The sequence below is a fragment of the Cervus canadensis genome, chromosome 2 (assembly GCF_019320065.1).
Source record: "Cervus canadensis isolate Bull #8, Minnesota chromosome 2, ASM1932006v1, whole genome shotgun sequence".
Lineage (NCBI taxonomy): Eukaryota > Metazoa > Chordata > Mammalia > Artiodactyla > Cervidae > Cervus > Cervus canadensis.
Window position 1 is genome coordinate 101,536,403 of NC_057387.1, and position 14,615 is coordinate 101,551,017.

The following is a 14,615-nucleotide window of genomic DNA, read 5'->3' on the forward strand; positions in this document are numbered from 1 at the left end:
AAGGCAATCTACAGGATGGGAGAAAATATTTGCAAATTACATATCTGAATCAACATCCCAAATATATAGAAAACTCCTAAAACTCTGTAACAAAAAAAACCTCAATTAAAAATGAACAAAAGACTTGAATAGACATATATCCATATAATAGTCAAGATATACAAATGGCCAGTAAGCACATGAAAAGATGCAACGTCACTAATAATTATGGAAATGCAAATGAAAAGTACAATGAGATACCTCACTTCTATTTGGTAGCTATCAAAAAACTCCAGAAAACAACAAATGTTGGTGAAGATGTGGAGAAATTAGAACCCTTCTGCACTATTGGTGGGAGTGTAATTGAAAGCAGGGTCTCAAGGAGGTATCTGTATAACCATATTGATAGCAGCATTATTCACAACAGCTAAAACATGGAAGCAACCCAAGAGTCTATTGACAGATGAATGGATAAACAAGATGTGGTACATGCATACAATGGAAAACTATTCAGCCTCAAAAAAGAAATTCTGATATATGCTATGTATATTAAGTGACATAATTCTGACACAAAAAGACAAATACTGTATGATTCCACTTATAATGAGGTTACTAAGAGTAGTCAACATCATAGACCTACAAAGTAGAACAGTGCTTGCCAGGGGGATGAGGGAAGAGGGGGTTATTGTTTCATGGATATAGTTTCAGTTTTCCAAGATGAAAAGACTTCTGGAGATGGACAGTTGTACAACAATGTGAATGTACTTACTACTACTGAACTGTACACTGAAAAATGGTTAAAATGAGGAATTTCTTGGTTTCCTGGTCCAGTGGTTAGGACTCTGCTTTCGCTGCTGAGGATGCAGGTTTGATCCCTAGTTTGGGGAACTAAGATCCTGCAAGCCCCAAGGTCAAAAATTAAAAAAAGATTGAGATGGTATATTTTATGTTATATGCATTTTAAGACAAAAAATAGTTCAAGAAATGCTCAGGATATCTGAGGTTTTCATTATATTCTCAACATTTAATTTTCTAGGGATCATACCTTCCCTTCTACATCTGAATTTTTTCTTTTAAAAACATGTGTCTAAGCATTTCCATCAGAAGTACTCATATACCACTGATATTCCCTTGATGCTAATTTTTAAGGTAAAGGCATTTTACCAAACTTAAAAAATAGGTTGCAACCTCATTATTGAAAAGTATGATCCAAAAGAAAATAGAACAAATAGGATGGAGCAATCCTTTATTTTTAGACACTCTCACACGGGGGTTTTTAGTATGTAGAGTTTCCAGCGGAGAAGAGAGAACGTGAGAATCAGTCTCCAGCCACTGGCAGCTACTCCACTCAGGGCCGAAGATCCTCCTGGCCCGAGTGGTGAGATGGAGGTGTGTACTTCCCTTCCTTGATTAGCTTATCCCGCTGTCTCTTGATGGCATTCAGACGTTTCATCTGTCAAAGGAGGAAAATATTTAAACTTGGGGGAGGTATGCACCAGAAAGTGAACACTGGAGAAGCTGAATACAAAACTGGTTTCATTTTTAAACTATGGAAGCTTTTCATCCTGGAGGGCCTCTGAGATAAATCCCACCTTTAAAGAATCAATTTCCCAAGCTTTTAACAAATCAATTTCTGCTGTATATATATATATATATATATATAGTAATACCTCCTTGAAAACTGGTAACTAATATGTTCCTATTTTTTTTAATATGTTCCTATTATATATAGGAATATAAGCATTTACAAAAAAAATAGAGAGATACAGCAGCTTTAAGAGGTATACTTGTGCATACTAAAATCTTTAAAAATATGAAAAGCTGACATCACCTCACAGCATATGCTGGTGACTGTTCACTAGATATGAACGAAGTAGAAACAGGTAAATGAGGTCTCTGGACCACACAGAAAGACACAGTATGTGCTCAGCCAGTAGTCACTCAGATAGGCAGGGCCTTGAGTTCTGCCTTTTCCCCTCAGTAGGACGTTCCCTACGGATGAAAATCAAGCTATCCAAGATGTGTGAGAGCCATAATTAACGGATTCTGTGACATGGAAAATAGACTTACTAATCCTTAATGCACTATTCCTTGGCTCAAAATCCAGTGGCTTTCATCTTACTGAAGGAAAAGCTGAATCCTTCCCTAGAAGGACTTATAAGACCCTTCTCTCTGACTTTATGTCTTTATACCTTCCTCCAGCTTTCTCTGCTCCAGCTAGAGACCTTCCATTTGCTGCTTCCTCTTCCCTCAAGTGCATGTGGTTCACAACTTTCAAGTCTCTGCTCAAATGTTTTCTATCATTGGGCTCTTTTAGGAGCACTCCACTGAAGCACAGAGCAACCATACCAGTGCTTCCTATCCTTCTGTTTATTTTCCCCACTGCACTTAGCAATACCTGACACACTATTTCTTACCTTGTTTGTAGACTTTCTGTATCCCACCCCCAACTCTTACCCCACGAATGAGTTCCATTAGGGCAGGGACTTTTTGCTGTTTTGCTTACTGCTATATTCCCAGTACCTGGAATAGTTCCTGACACAATAGGTGATCCAAAAAATACTTTTTGAGTGAATGACTAGGTTTTCACAAAGGCGTGAAGAGGTAGCATAGTCAATTAAACATCCCATTAACTTTAAAGAATGAGGATGTAACTTCAGTATAAAGAAACTTTAGGTATTCCCAATACTAAACATTAACCATTTAAAAAACTGTATTCTTCACATTTCTCTAGTAAAGAATTTCCCAACATAAAACTAGTTATGGTTGAGGTATCACACAGCCATACGTCAAATATCTCTCCCAGCTAGAACCAATCGTGACTTGGTGTTCTGAATACAAGCACAGGGTCTAGAATCAGCACTGCCAGGTTCCAATGCTATTTCCACCTCTTACTGGGCTATGTGACCTTAGGTAATGGATTTAATATTTCCTTGCTTCAATGTTTTAATCATACAGTGGGGGAAATAATTCTAAAGCATCTCATAGGAGATTATTGCAAGAAATAAATGTACTATTACATTCTAAGAACTTAGAAAAGTGCTTGATTCTAATTCTTTGATTCACTAACATCTTCACTTAGATGACCTCTAAAATGGTAACATTTCTCTTCAGAAATTCACAGGATGAGGAAGCGACCTTAGAGCAACACTGTATTTCCAGATAAGGAAACCAAGATTAGATGGGAAAGACTTTCTTGAAGTCACAAAACTAGTGGTGGTAAAACCAGCATCAAAATCCAGCTCTTCCAACTCCCAATCTCATATTCTTTCCACATCATCACACTGTCTCTTCTTGGTGTAAATTTTCCATAATAAATCAAGTGTTAATCTGAGCAAGGAATAAGTGGGGCCCACAGAAAAGAAGTTATGACATGCTGTGAACTAACAAGCTGGTTGGTGGCCAGCCACCACCCACTCCTTGTCTACTACAGTATCACTCAGTGATCAATATTCTTCTAGAGAACATGACAAAATTATTACCTGACGACCCTTTATTCCTTCCAAATTTGGCTTTACTTCACCCACATGCCAATAGCAGATTATAAAAGACAAGCTATTTTAAAATTGATACAGATAACTTTAGAGATACATTTAACTGAAAATCTAAATTGTATCTCTGAACCCCAAGGAGTTGACAGTAATAAAAATAATTCTATGTTATATGTAGAACACAGATATAGGCAAAATGACAGCCCACAGCTAAAGATTTCTTCTCTAAAGGAGGACAGGACCCTATATGTTATGCAATTCATTCAACTCCTGAGGAAGTAAACACTATGCTACTAACACTTTCTCCCCCGCATTTTTGGTCAGGATCACCTAAAACAATCTCACTAACATCTCCATCTTCCACAGAGTAGAAATCTAGAGGTTGTTTTATCAGGTTCAGTGTAATAGAGCTGCAGGATTTTAATCTCTTCCCCAGTGAGGGTTCAATGAATTTGAAATACATTTGCCCAAACATTTTCAAGGACAAACACTCAAGACTAGTTGCTACTCTTTACAGCCTACGCAAAAATGGAAATCTACATATGCAATTTCTAACCTGATGGTTGCAGCAGGGTACAATGCTAAGGAAAACATTGGGTTTGCCAAAAAGTTTGATGGGAAAAGCCTAATGAACTTTTTGGCCAACCCAATGTGAGAATATGAGGAAGAACACTGAACAAATGAACACAGTTAGCTTCCTTGACATGGTACCTAAGTAGAGAAGGTATTTCAAACAGAAGTTCTGCAAATTCACATGGGGCAAGCCAATGCCCAAAGATCAGTGACAAGTATTTAAAAGTAGCTCTAGAGAACCAAGGAAGTAATTCAATCCCCATCTTCTTCACTTCCTCACCGTTTTCTGTCGAAGCAGACATTCTCTGAAATCCTCAAATTCTATTTTGCACTCCTTCTCTGCTCGGGTGCTACCGATTCCATGTGCACACTCTATCCATTCTTTTTCAAAAGCATGGCATCGAGCTGGAATCCTGTGAGGCTGCTCAGCACCCTGGATTGTCATCCAGTGGTCTAAGTCAACACCCAGCTTTTTCTGCACATCAAAGAAAGGCATGGCTGAAGTGGAAGGGAAAAAAAAAAGGAATGCCATAAAATCACAGTCAAAAGAGAAACTTCTGAGAAAAATGAGGTAATTATGACAAACAACCCTCTAGAAAGATATCCCAATTTCTTCTCCCCAAACTTTTTCATTACACAAGTTCTTCCAGTTTACAGTAGATAAGCAATTTTCGTGCTTTCACAAAACTCAAACTCAAGGAAAAGAGAACTTGAATCAAAAACCAATGCATTAAAAATCCTCTATATTGATAAGGTCATTTGAATCAGAAGTTTAAAAGTGTGTTTTATTGAATTTAAAATATATGTTATTTATTTGGCAGTACAGGCTCTTAGTTGCAGCATGCAGGATCTTTTAGTTGCAGCATGCGAACTCTTTTGGCAAGTGGGCTCTAGTTTCCTAACCAGGAATTGAACCCAGGCCCCTGCATTGGGAGTGTAGAGTCTAAGCCACTGGACCACTAAAGAAGTCCCTGTATTCAATATTCTGACTCAGTAATCCCAATGCTTTGAGATAGATCTGAAGAAATAACTGAAATAAAAAAGCACAAGCATAAAAACATTTCTTTACATTTTTTGATCCATATCAACTTAGGTGACACTTCTAAGGAGCCATCTTGAAGTGGGAATGTCATCCTGTGTTAGCACAGCATCAGCATCGTAGACTTTTCATAGTACCTTGCACACCCCTGTAATGTACTACTCATATGCATATCTCCCTTTTGAACAACCTTGAGGATAGGGACCAGTCAGGTAAGAGCTCAATAATTGTTGGGGGTCGGGGGGGAAGAAATTCAAACAACTTAAATGTGCAACAATAGAGAAAGTCAAAGTGTTTGTCTCTCAGTCATGTCCTCACTCTTTTCGACCCCATGGACTGTAGCCCACCGGGCTCCTCTGTCTATGGAATTCTCCAGGCAAGAATACTGGAGTGGGTTGCCATGACCTTCCAGGGGATCTTCCCAACCCAGGGATCGAACCTGGGTCTCCTGCATTTCAGGCAGATTCTTTACCGTCTGAGCCACCAATGAAGTAAGAGAAATGAATAATTAAATCCAGTACCTATTTGGTAGACAATGGTGGGGAGCGGATAATACACATGAAATATATATTTTAATGTTTAATGAAAAAAAGGGGGGTTTACAATAATGCTTAAAAAAAAACTTCAAAAGAAGACAGAAAAGAAGCACAAAAAAAGGTCAACAGTTAAGTTTATGAGTGGCAGACTTACAGGTGAATGTAATTTTAAAGTTTTCTACCCATTCTTTCAGTCATTTACTGAGTAATATAATGTTCCAGTCACTGGGATGGGGCGGGTGGGGAGCAGCTGCAACCTAAGCACTAGGTTAGGGGACACAGAGGGAATTGGGAATCAACGGACGAGCACAAGAGGTAAGGAGGAAGCACCTATTCTGTCCGGGAAACTGGGAAAACGCCTTAAAGATGGGTGGAGTTTGATACGGATCAAGCGCAGGTCAGTGACAGCATTCCAGCAGGGCACACACTGCAGAGTTACAGCCGCTGTGACGGCTTGTGTCTGGGGTACACTGAGCACCCAGACGCGGCTGGAGCGCAGAGGGAACGTCGAGAAGAATGAAACGAGCTTTAGGGGTTGGCGGGGCCTAAATCCCGCATGGTCACGCAGCAAGCTGTAAAGGAACGCGGACTTCAGGTTAAGAAACAGAAGGCCAAGTATGAGTCTGTCAGAAAGTTAAGTCAACCTGGAAAAAGAGCCTAGAGAGGCGCGGTCTATAGGCTTCAGTGACATAGGCTGTGTGGACCAAGGAGCCTGGGAAAGCAGAAAATATGGCCAGGGAGAAAGGTCACCCACCCAGCAAGCCAAGAGGAAATCTGTTAAAGAGATCTCGGAAGGACGCGCTTTAGGCTATATCGCCCAGAGGACACACACAGCCCCTACCGTCCGGCCGCTGTGTCCTTTTCTCCTCGCTGGCCGCCTCTCCTAGACGATCCTCAGGCGACAAGGAGGCCTGCCGCAAAGGAAGCCCGCTGCGCGACTCTTGAAGCGCGACGCCGGGAGCCGACTTGCCTTCCGCCGTCGCCCCGGAACCATAGAGACCAAGCCCATCTGTCTGCGCCTGCGCGGCCGTCAGAGTTGCCTTCCAGCGACTGCAGACGAGCGGACCTTGCCCAGACAACCGCGTGAGAGGCATTCTCGGGGTTTACTGATTTCCTGCTGCTTCCTCCCACAGTGCCTGGGACTCTCACCACAGCTATGATTGGTGAGGGACTTGACCAAGGAAACCCTCTTCATCCCCTTTCAGTGGCGGTTAAGCTCATGGAGTGCGGACACACCCAGAGTGGGTTCCAGTTCTTGCTCCGCCACTTGTGTGTCACCTGGCAAAATTTCTTAACCTCACTATGCTTCTGTTTCATCTAAGATAAAAATAATCTTAAAAGATAATAATACAGTGTATAGGGTTGCTTGGGGGATTAAATGAGTTCTATTAAAGCACTGGGTTTCCCAGGTTGCCCCAGTGGTAAAGAACCCGCCTGCCAATGCAGGAGATGTAAGAGAAGAGGGTTCGATCCCTGGGTCAGGAAGATCCTCTAGAGGAGGTCATGACACTCCAATATTCTTGCCTGGAGAATTCCATGGACAGAGGAGCCTGGCTGGTTACAGCCCATGGAGTCTCAAGAGTCGTACAGGATTTAGCGAGTAAACCACCACCAAAGCACTGAGGCGTTTCTTGGCACGTGGAAAGCACTCTTAACACTATCGCAGTTCTTTGTGTCTCAGTTTTTAAAGTTTGCGGATTCTAGAGAGTCGTCAGAGACCATGCCCCTCTGTTTCTGAACCTCCAGAGGTTCCCCTTGTTTACAGCAGGAGCCCCAAAGTGGTGGTGGGGTTGGGACTGGGGCGGCTGCGCGGGGTGTGGGTACTATATAGTGTATGTGATATATGTTGGGGAAGTGGGGAAAAAATAGTAGAAGATTTCTAATTTTTGTGTTTTTTAACTTCTTGTTTGTGTGTTAATGTTTATAAAGGGCATAATACTACATTAGTTGTACATATAAATAACTTGTAAATAAATATTTATTGGGAGTTTGGGCTGAAAACTTTTTTTTTTTTTCTTCTTCACTGGAGACAGAAGGTTTTATTGAAGCTGATGGGGGTAGAGGGGCCCCAGGAGCCCGATGGGGGTGGGACCGAGTCAGTCAGCAGGTGCATAAGGCCCAGGAACATGGGGGTAGGTTTAGGGCACATTCATCTTACTACGATTCAGTGGCTTCTTCCCTGTGGAAGAGAGAGCATCTTGAGGGCGGAGCAATTTGAAGAGCAGTGAGGGAGAGGTTAGGGTCTGCTGAGCCCTCCTGAGAGAAGGCACCAGGACAGGCAGCAATATCTGTGTGGAAAACTAGGTCAACTGGTGAGTAGGGGGAAATGGTGAGGAGGTACTGGGTTGGCTTCTTGGAGGAGGGGTCCGACTTTGACAGGAAAACCTGTTTGGCGTTTCCAAGCAGAATGGGGCAGGGCCCAAAGCCCCTTTCCCTGTGGGTCCCCTTAAGGAGAAAAAGACATCTGGGGAGCCCATAAGCAAGGGGGTGCCAGAATTAGTCCTTAAGGCACAGCTGGGGGCAGACGAGGTGCCAAGACACAAAGGGGCAACCGGTGGGGGGTCAGGGGCAGCCTCCAAGCTGAGTGCCAGGTCACAAGAGGACACAGGACTGCCCATGCTTGATCGGCATGGGGTTGAGCACTGCTGGACAGCCTCGGTAAACACTTCCTTGATGCCATCCTGCTGCAGGGCCAGGCGCCTTTGGGGTGTCAGGTCCTTCTTGGTGCCCACCAAGAGGATGGGCACCTCAGGGCAACGGTGGCACACCTCTGAATGCCACTTGTGCTGCACGTTCTCATAGGAAGGCGGATGACAATGGAGAAGCAGATGACAGACATGTTGGTCTGAGGGTAGGAGAGTGTGCGGAGGTGATCATATGCCTCCTGGCCTGCTCTGTCCTACAGGTTCAGGTTCACTGGGCAGCCGTCAACTGCACTCTGGGCACTATAGTTGTTGAACTATAGGGGATGTACTCCTTGGGGAAGGCATTGCTTGTGTAGCATGTTTTGACCACAGCCCCTTCACTCACCACCACACACTTGATGCTCTGCCTGGTGGGTGCAGGTGCTGCGGTGGAGGCTATGCCTCTTTCCCTTTCTGAGCCCTCCTGTATCAGTCACCTGACGGCAGTGACCCCCAAGGCAGGGAAGATGGGGGCGCAGCAGTAGCTCTGGACTGCAGATTTCTTTTCCTTTTAAGCGATGAGCTCTCAAAACTGTTTAGAGAAGTCTGGTGTTCCAACCTTCCCAGCCTCATTGTCCAAAACCCTGCCTAATGCCCTGACCGAGAGCTTGCTCTTCCGTGTATTCCAGGAAAATCCTGTGATCCAATCTCTCGCTCTTTTTTTTTTTTTCTTCTTTCCCTTGGAAGGATACAGATTCCTCGCTCCCCACTTCCATTTCTGCATGCCAAATTCCTGCTCTGCTTCAGGACTTTTGCATAGGTTTTTCTCCAAAACGCATTAACTATCACCAAGCTCTAGTTTCATCCACTCTGAGGAGAATGCCTGAGGACCCACGATGTACTGGTTTTGTTCCAGCATTCCAATTCTTTCCTTCCCCCCTCATCAGATATGTACCTGGAATTGGTAACTCATGGCCCTTGCCTACAAAATACTAGAGGTAGCAAGGTAGTGATCACCACCACCCCTTTCATGTCTCCCATTTAATGTTGGTGATAGCATCTTTCCAGCCATTCAGGTAGTAAACTCTGAAGCTGTATTTTGCCTTTTCCTCCTGCTTCATCCAATATTTAATCACTGGCCGAATGCTTTCAAATATCCCTTCAATAGATTTTCCATTTATTTCTTCCTTTCTGCCTCCTGGCTCCTCACTTCAGTCTGTTTTGCACTGACTAATCTTTCTAAAATATTAATTTCAAAAAAAAAAATAAATAAAATAAAATATTAATTTCATTGAATCACTCCTCAGATACCAGGTGGGGTCAGTCAGTTCAGTTCAGTCACTCAGTCATGTCCGACTCTTTGTGATCCCATGAATCGCAGCACGCCAGGCCTCCCTGTCCATCACAGACTCCCGGAGTTTACTCAGACTCACATCCATCGAGTCGGTGATGCCATCCAGCCATCTCATCCTCTGTCATCCCCTTCTCCTCCCGCCCCCAATCCCTCCCAGCATCAGGGTCTTTTCAAATGAGTCAGTTCTTTGCATCTGGTGGCCAGAGTACTGGAGTTTCAGCTCTAGCATCAGTCCTTCCAATGAACACCCAGGACTGATCTCCTTTAGGATGGACTGGTTGGATCTCCTTGCAGTCCAAGGGACTCTCAGGAGTCTTCTCCAACACCACAGTTCACAAGCATCAATTTTTCGGCACTCAGCTTTCCTCACAGTCCAACTCTCACATCCATACATGACCACTGGAAAAACCATAGCCTTGACTAGATGGACCTTTGTTGGCAAAGTAATGTCTCTGCTTTTTAATATGCTGTCTAGGTTGGTCATAACTTTCCTTCCAAGGAGTAAGCATCTTTTAATTTCATGGCTGCAGTCACCATCTGCAGTGATTTTGGAGCACCCCAAAAATAAAGTCTGACACTGTTTCCACTATTTCCCCATCTATTTCCCATGAAGTGATGGGACCAGATGCCATGATCTTAGTTTTCTGAATGTTGAGCTTTAAGCCAACTTTTTCACTCTCTTTCACTTTCATCAAGAGGCTTTTTAGTTCCTCTTCACTTTCTGCCATAAGGGTGTTGTTATCTGCATATCTGAGGTTATTGATATTTTTCCCCACAATCTTGATTCCAGCCTGTGCTTCTTCCAGCCCAGCATTTCTCATGATGTACTCTGCATATAATAAAATTGCCAACATCCGCTGGATCATCGAAAAAGCAAGAGAGTTCCAGAAAAACATCTATTTCTGCTTTATTGACTATGCCAAAGCCTTCGACTGTGTGGATCACAATAAACCAGGTGGGGTAGATTAGTACAAGGATGGGCAATTCAAAAGCCTCTAAGGCCAGAGCCAGCTCACTGTAAGGAAATGAAAACAAAAGCATTACAATAAATGGAAACTGATCATTGGCCTCAGTTTGGGGGAGAGGAATGGTGGGGAATGTGCAAACTGAAGAGCATATGTCCCGTCTAAAGGGGGCAGCAGCTCCTCAACTCCACTCTGTTGCTGTCAAGAATCAGGGCTCCAAATTGTCAATTCTTCACATTTTTCACGAGAACCCAGGAATTTTTTGTTATTGCTTAAATGTGAAACATTCCATTTTAAAAAGTGGGGCAACTAATTTTTTTTTAAAGTGCTGACCAAACAAAACCCATCATGGAAATGGCCTTTGAGCTGCCAGATTTCAAACCTTGGATGGAGGGAAAATCAGAGATTGGGAAAGCAATTTACTTTGAACTGTGACGGTTTTTTACATCCAGCCTTACTCTCTTCTTACCCTCTCTTCTTTTGTTGTTGCAAGCTTTTCTAAGACTCAAATCTGGTCATTAAGAAAACACTTCCTGTGCTCTTATCTCAACCATGACCCTTGTTGAGTTCTTGGGACGAAGGCACAGAATGCTGTGGCAAGTGGTTAAAACGAAGATGAATAAAAGGAGAACGAAAAGGAAGGGGCTCACTCGTATTGCTTGGCTCTGTGTAAGGTTATTCAAGAAAAGGTCCAGATTTTGGGGTTTGGCATTCAAGACCATGATCTGATTTCTTTCCATTTCTGACTCCTCAGACCCCATTGTTCACCAACCGATATTCAATATCCTGGTGTTCTCAAACATCCAGAACTGTTCTAATGCTTCCAAATTTTGTAGGATCGTTACAGACGTCCCACTGTCCCCCCTGGCAAATGCCTAATCCGTTCTCATCATTTATCGCATGAAGCTTTCTGTGGAATCTTCCTGAACTCCTGAGCACTTACTAGGGCTTTGTTGAGGTCCCACCAGCCGAGTTATACGTATACTGTTTCCTATTAAAGATGTTAACTGTTGATACGCCAAGCCCCTCCACTGGACAGTGCATTCGGCCCGGGTGTTGGTGCGGCTGTGCGAGGATGTCCATAACAGGGCTCTCCCGAAGATGGGAAAACTACAATTCCCAGAAAGCCTACGCCAGAATTGCGCCTGCGCCGTTGCTATGCCGACCACGGGCGTCAGCTTGGATGCCTGGGCTTTTTAAAGTGACTTAACGCTGACGTGGGGGGGGGGGCGAGGAGCGCGTTACCACCTCTGGTATTCCCCTCGTTTATCTTTTTTTCCCCCTTTCTGCAAGCCTCTGCTTCTTGGAATTGTAGTTTTACAACGAAACCAAAGGATATTATGCACAGAGAAAGAAGCCTGAGCTGTCGCCTTGTTCATTCTTTATTGGGGAACCCTGAAGCTCAGAGACCGGTGGAACAGGCCTATGCATTCTGCGCTTCCCCAACAGAGCCTTGCTCCCATCTTCAAAGAACAAGAGGAGGGCTCAGTGTTAATCGAAGCCCCATCCCCCCCCCCCCCACCCCAATCCCTTCCTGTTAACCGTTCCCCTGAAAACTAGCCTCGCTGCTGCTGTGGACACTCATAGATTTAATGACCCCTGGATCTATTTCACTGGACTTCTGTCCTTGATCCTTGATCTGTAGGATTTCCTGTTTACACACCTCAGTCATAACCTGATAAAAGCATTTAATGCTACCTTTCTACAGATAGGCCATCTATAATTTAGCACATTGGGAACTTTAGGCCTTATCTGATACCATTGTCCAACAGATTTGAATAAACAGGGTAGCCTGAAGATCCTAGCACAAGTGGGAAAGACAAAGAGTTTGAAAACTCTCCCCCCAACCCTCACCCCCAAGCCCCGGAGCTATAGGATAGACTCAACAAAAGCAATAAGCAAAGCAATCCGAAAGTGAAAGTAACGGATCCCAAGGCCTGAAATAAAATGGCAGAGTGACTCTTAAAGAGTAAAAGATGTGCCATTTGGGGGGAGATACAGGTGGAGAAGGAAATAGCAACCCACTACAGTACTCTTGCCTGGAAAATCCCATGGAGAAAGGAGTGTGGGAGGCTACAGTCCATGGGGTCGCAAAGACAGGACTGAACAACTTCACTTTCACTTTCATAGTATCAGGTCAAAGATGCAACAGAACCAGGAACCACTGACCTGGGGAGGAAAGCTGGGGGGCGGGAGGGGGGGTGGAGGGGGGCGGCCAGGCTTGTGGGAGAGGTAATTGGATGTTGGTCAACATTCCATCCCTAGAATTAAAGTCCCCTTGCTGTGTTACATGGAGCTTTTTCTTGACTTTAATTAGGCTTCCCAAGTGGTATGATTACATGAAACCACACTAAGGGACTTCCCTGACAGTCCAGTGGTTATGACTTGGCCTTCCACCGCAGGGTAACCAGTTCCACTCCTGGTCAGAGAACTAAGATCCCTGAGTGCTGCTAAAACACAGTAAGGCCAATGGGGCTGTCTACCACACCAGACATATTTCTCCTCATGAATTAACACACTAGAGTCTGGTTTTATAGACCAATATAGTTTTACCAGTGAGTCAGCCTTCCTGAGTACAGATCAGGGTAATTGAAACACCTGGAGGGAAGCTGTCAAGCATGGCCTTCCACAGGAAACACTCTGCTTTCTGTGGAGGTCCACAGAATACATCAAAGCAAGTTTCATCACCTTCCTGCCCAGAGACTGTGAGCCTCTCTAGGGTAAGGACTGCATCTCTTACCTTTGCTGCAGAGAGACAACCTGCAGAAAGTTTAAAGTAACTTATCTGAGAGTTAAGGAAGAGTTTCAGGTAGTGTACTGACTACTGGCAAAGGGGAGGAGTAGCCACATAATCCATTAGTCACTCATTTAAGAGCCAATAGACAGATAATAGTTCAAGGTGGTGCTACTAACAGCTCAGTATAGTGGAAGAGTCATGTAGACTCATAAATGCATTACACAACTACTTCCTCAGGTTTCTTTTGCCACCCAATTCAGACATCTGGTTCTATCATTCCCATTTGATTTCCTTCCAACTTTTAAATCTTGAATTAAACTGTTTACTAGTTTTTATTGTCTCACAACAATGTCAGCAGCATTAAGAGCAAGGACTTGGGTCTATCCAGCTCTGTGATATATTACTAGTGCCTAGAACACAGTAGGTACTCAACAAGCATTCATCAAATGGTTACATTAACACCACCTTCAAGAAGGGTGCAGAAAGACAACTGCCACTTGAGGCAGCCATTTGTCAACTCAGAAGGGATTTAATTCCAGGCAGAACAGTAGGGGCACCATGGACAGTCTGAGAGGAAAATTTAATAATCCATGCAAGAGCTAACCAGAACCTTTAAGAATAACAGGTGGATTTAAGAGAATCTGTGAAAAACAAAATACAGGACAAAACCATTCAACAGCAGCAGCTATGGTATTGGGCTGGATTAAATAAGAGACACAGATAAGCCAAGCCAAAAGAAAAAAGATCTTTAAAAATGTGCCTGTCGGAAAGTGCACCATGCCCTTCTTAGCCAGGCAAAGCCACAGCCCCATCTCATCATCCTCCCCCATCAGTGTTCAGGCCTTTGTTATCTCTAACGACAACAAAAAGAGGCCTGTGACTGGTCTGTCTCTAGTTTGGTATTTGCCCTTCTGTCTGGTACTCACTTCAGTTAGTTTCCCTCAAACTCTTCAGATTCCTACAGAGGAAAGGTCAAGCTCCCGATAGTCAAAGCCCCTGATTATCTAGCCCCTACTACCTACCTCCGAGCTCTCGTCCCAAGATCTACCATGCGTTTTCTCCTCTGGTTGAAACAAGAATGTTGTGCCTGAACACCAGCACGATTCCCCATCACCCAGCCTTTGCTTACTTCAAGTCCTAATGACTACCTTTATCTGAGCCCTACTCACCCTTTGAAACCTCATTCCAACACTACCACCCTGAATGAAGCCTTTCCTGACCATACTGCTACTTAGAAGCACCTGCCATCTCTTCTTCCAGTCCACTACCGGAACCACTGACATGACACAGCAGCTTTTACTTGGCCCGCCTACATTC

At 43.8% G+C, this 14,615-nt stretch overlaps 1 protein-coding gene and 1 pseudogene across 1 annotated transcript; both read right to left on the reverse strand.

Moving 5' to 3' along the window:
* Positions 1 to 1,208: 1,208 nt before the first annotated feature.
* Positions 1,209 to 6,625, reverse strand: NDUFS5 (NADH:ubiquinone oxidoreductase subunit S5). Its single transcript, XM_043461832.1, has 3 exons — positions 6,460 to 6,625; positions 4,324 to 4,541; positions 1,209 to 1,432 (listed from the first exon to the last, which is right to left on the reverse strand). The coding sequence occupies exons 2-3, from the start codon at positions 4,537 to 4,539 to the stop codon at positions 1,328 to 1,330; spliced, it is 321 nt and encodes a 106-aa protein (XP_043317767.1). The 5' UTR covers positions 4,540 to 4,541; positions 6,460 to 6,625; the 3' UTR covers positions 1,209 to 1,327.
* A 138-nt stretch (positions 6,626 to 6,763) lies between these two features.
* LOC122429254 lies at positions 6,764 to 14,349 on the reverse strand (annotated as a pseudogene).
* Between the last annotated feature and the right edge of the window lie 266 nt (positions 14,350 to 14,615).

What these genes read in the sequence shown, in the direction of transcription:
- NDUFS5 (XM_043461832.1), bottom strand. Translation starts at nt 4,539, where the DNA reads ATGCCTTTCTTTGATGTGCAGAAAAAGCTGGGTGTTGACTTAGACCAC. An exon ending in GTCTGCTTCGACAGAAAACG is followed by an intron (nt 1,433 to 4,323) that starts GTGAGGAAGTGA and finishes CTCCTTTGACAG; the next exon opens with ATGAAACGTCTGAATGCCAT.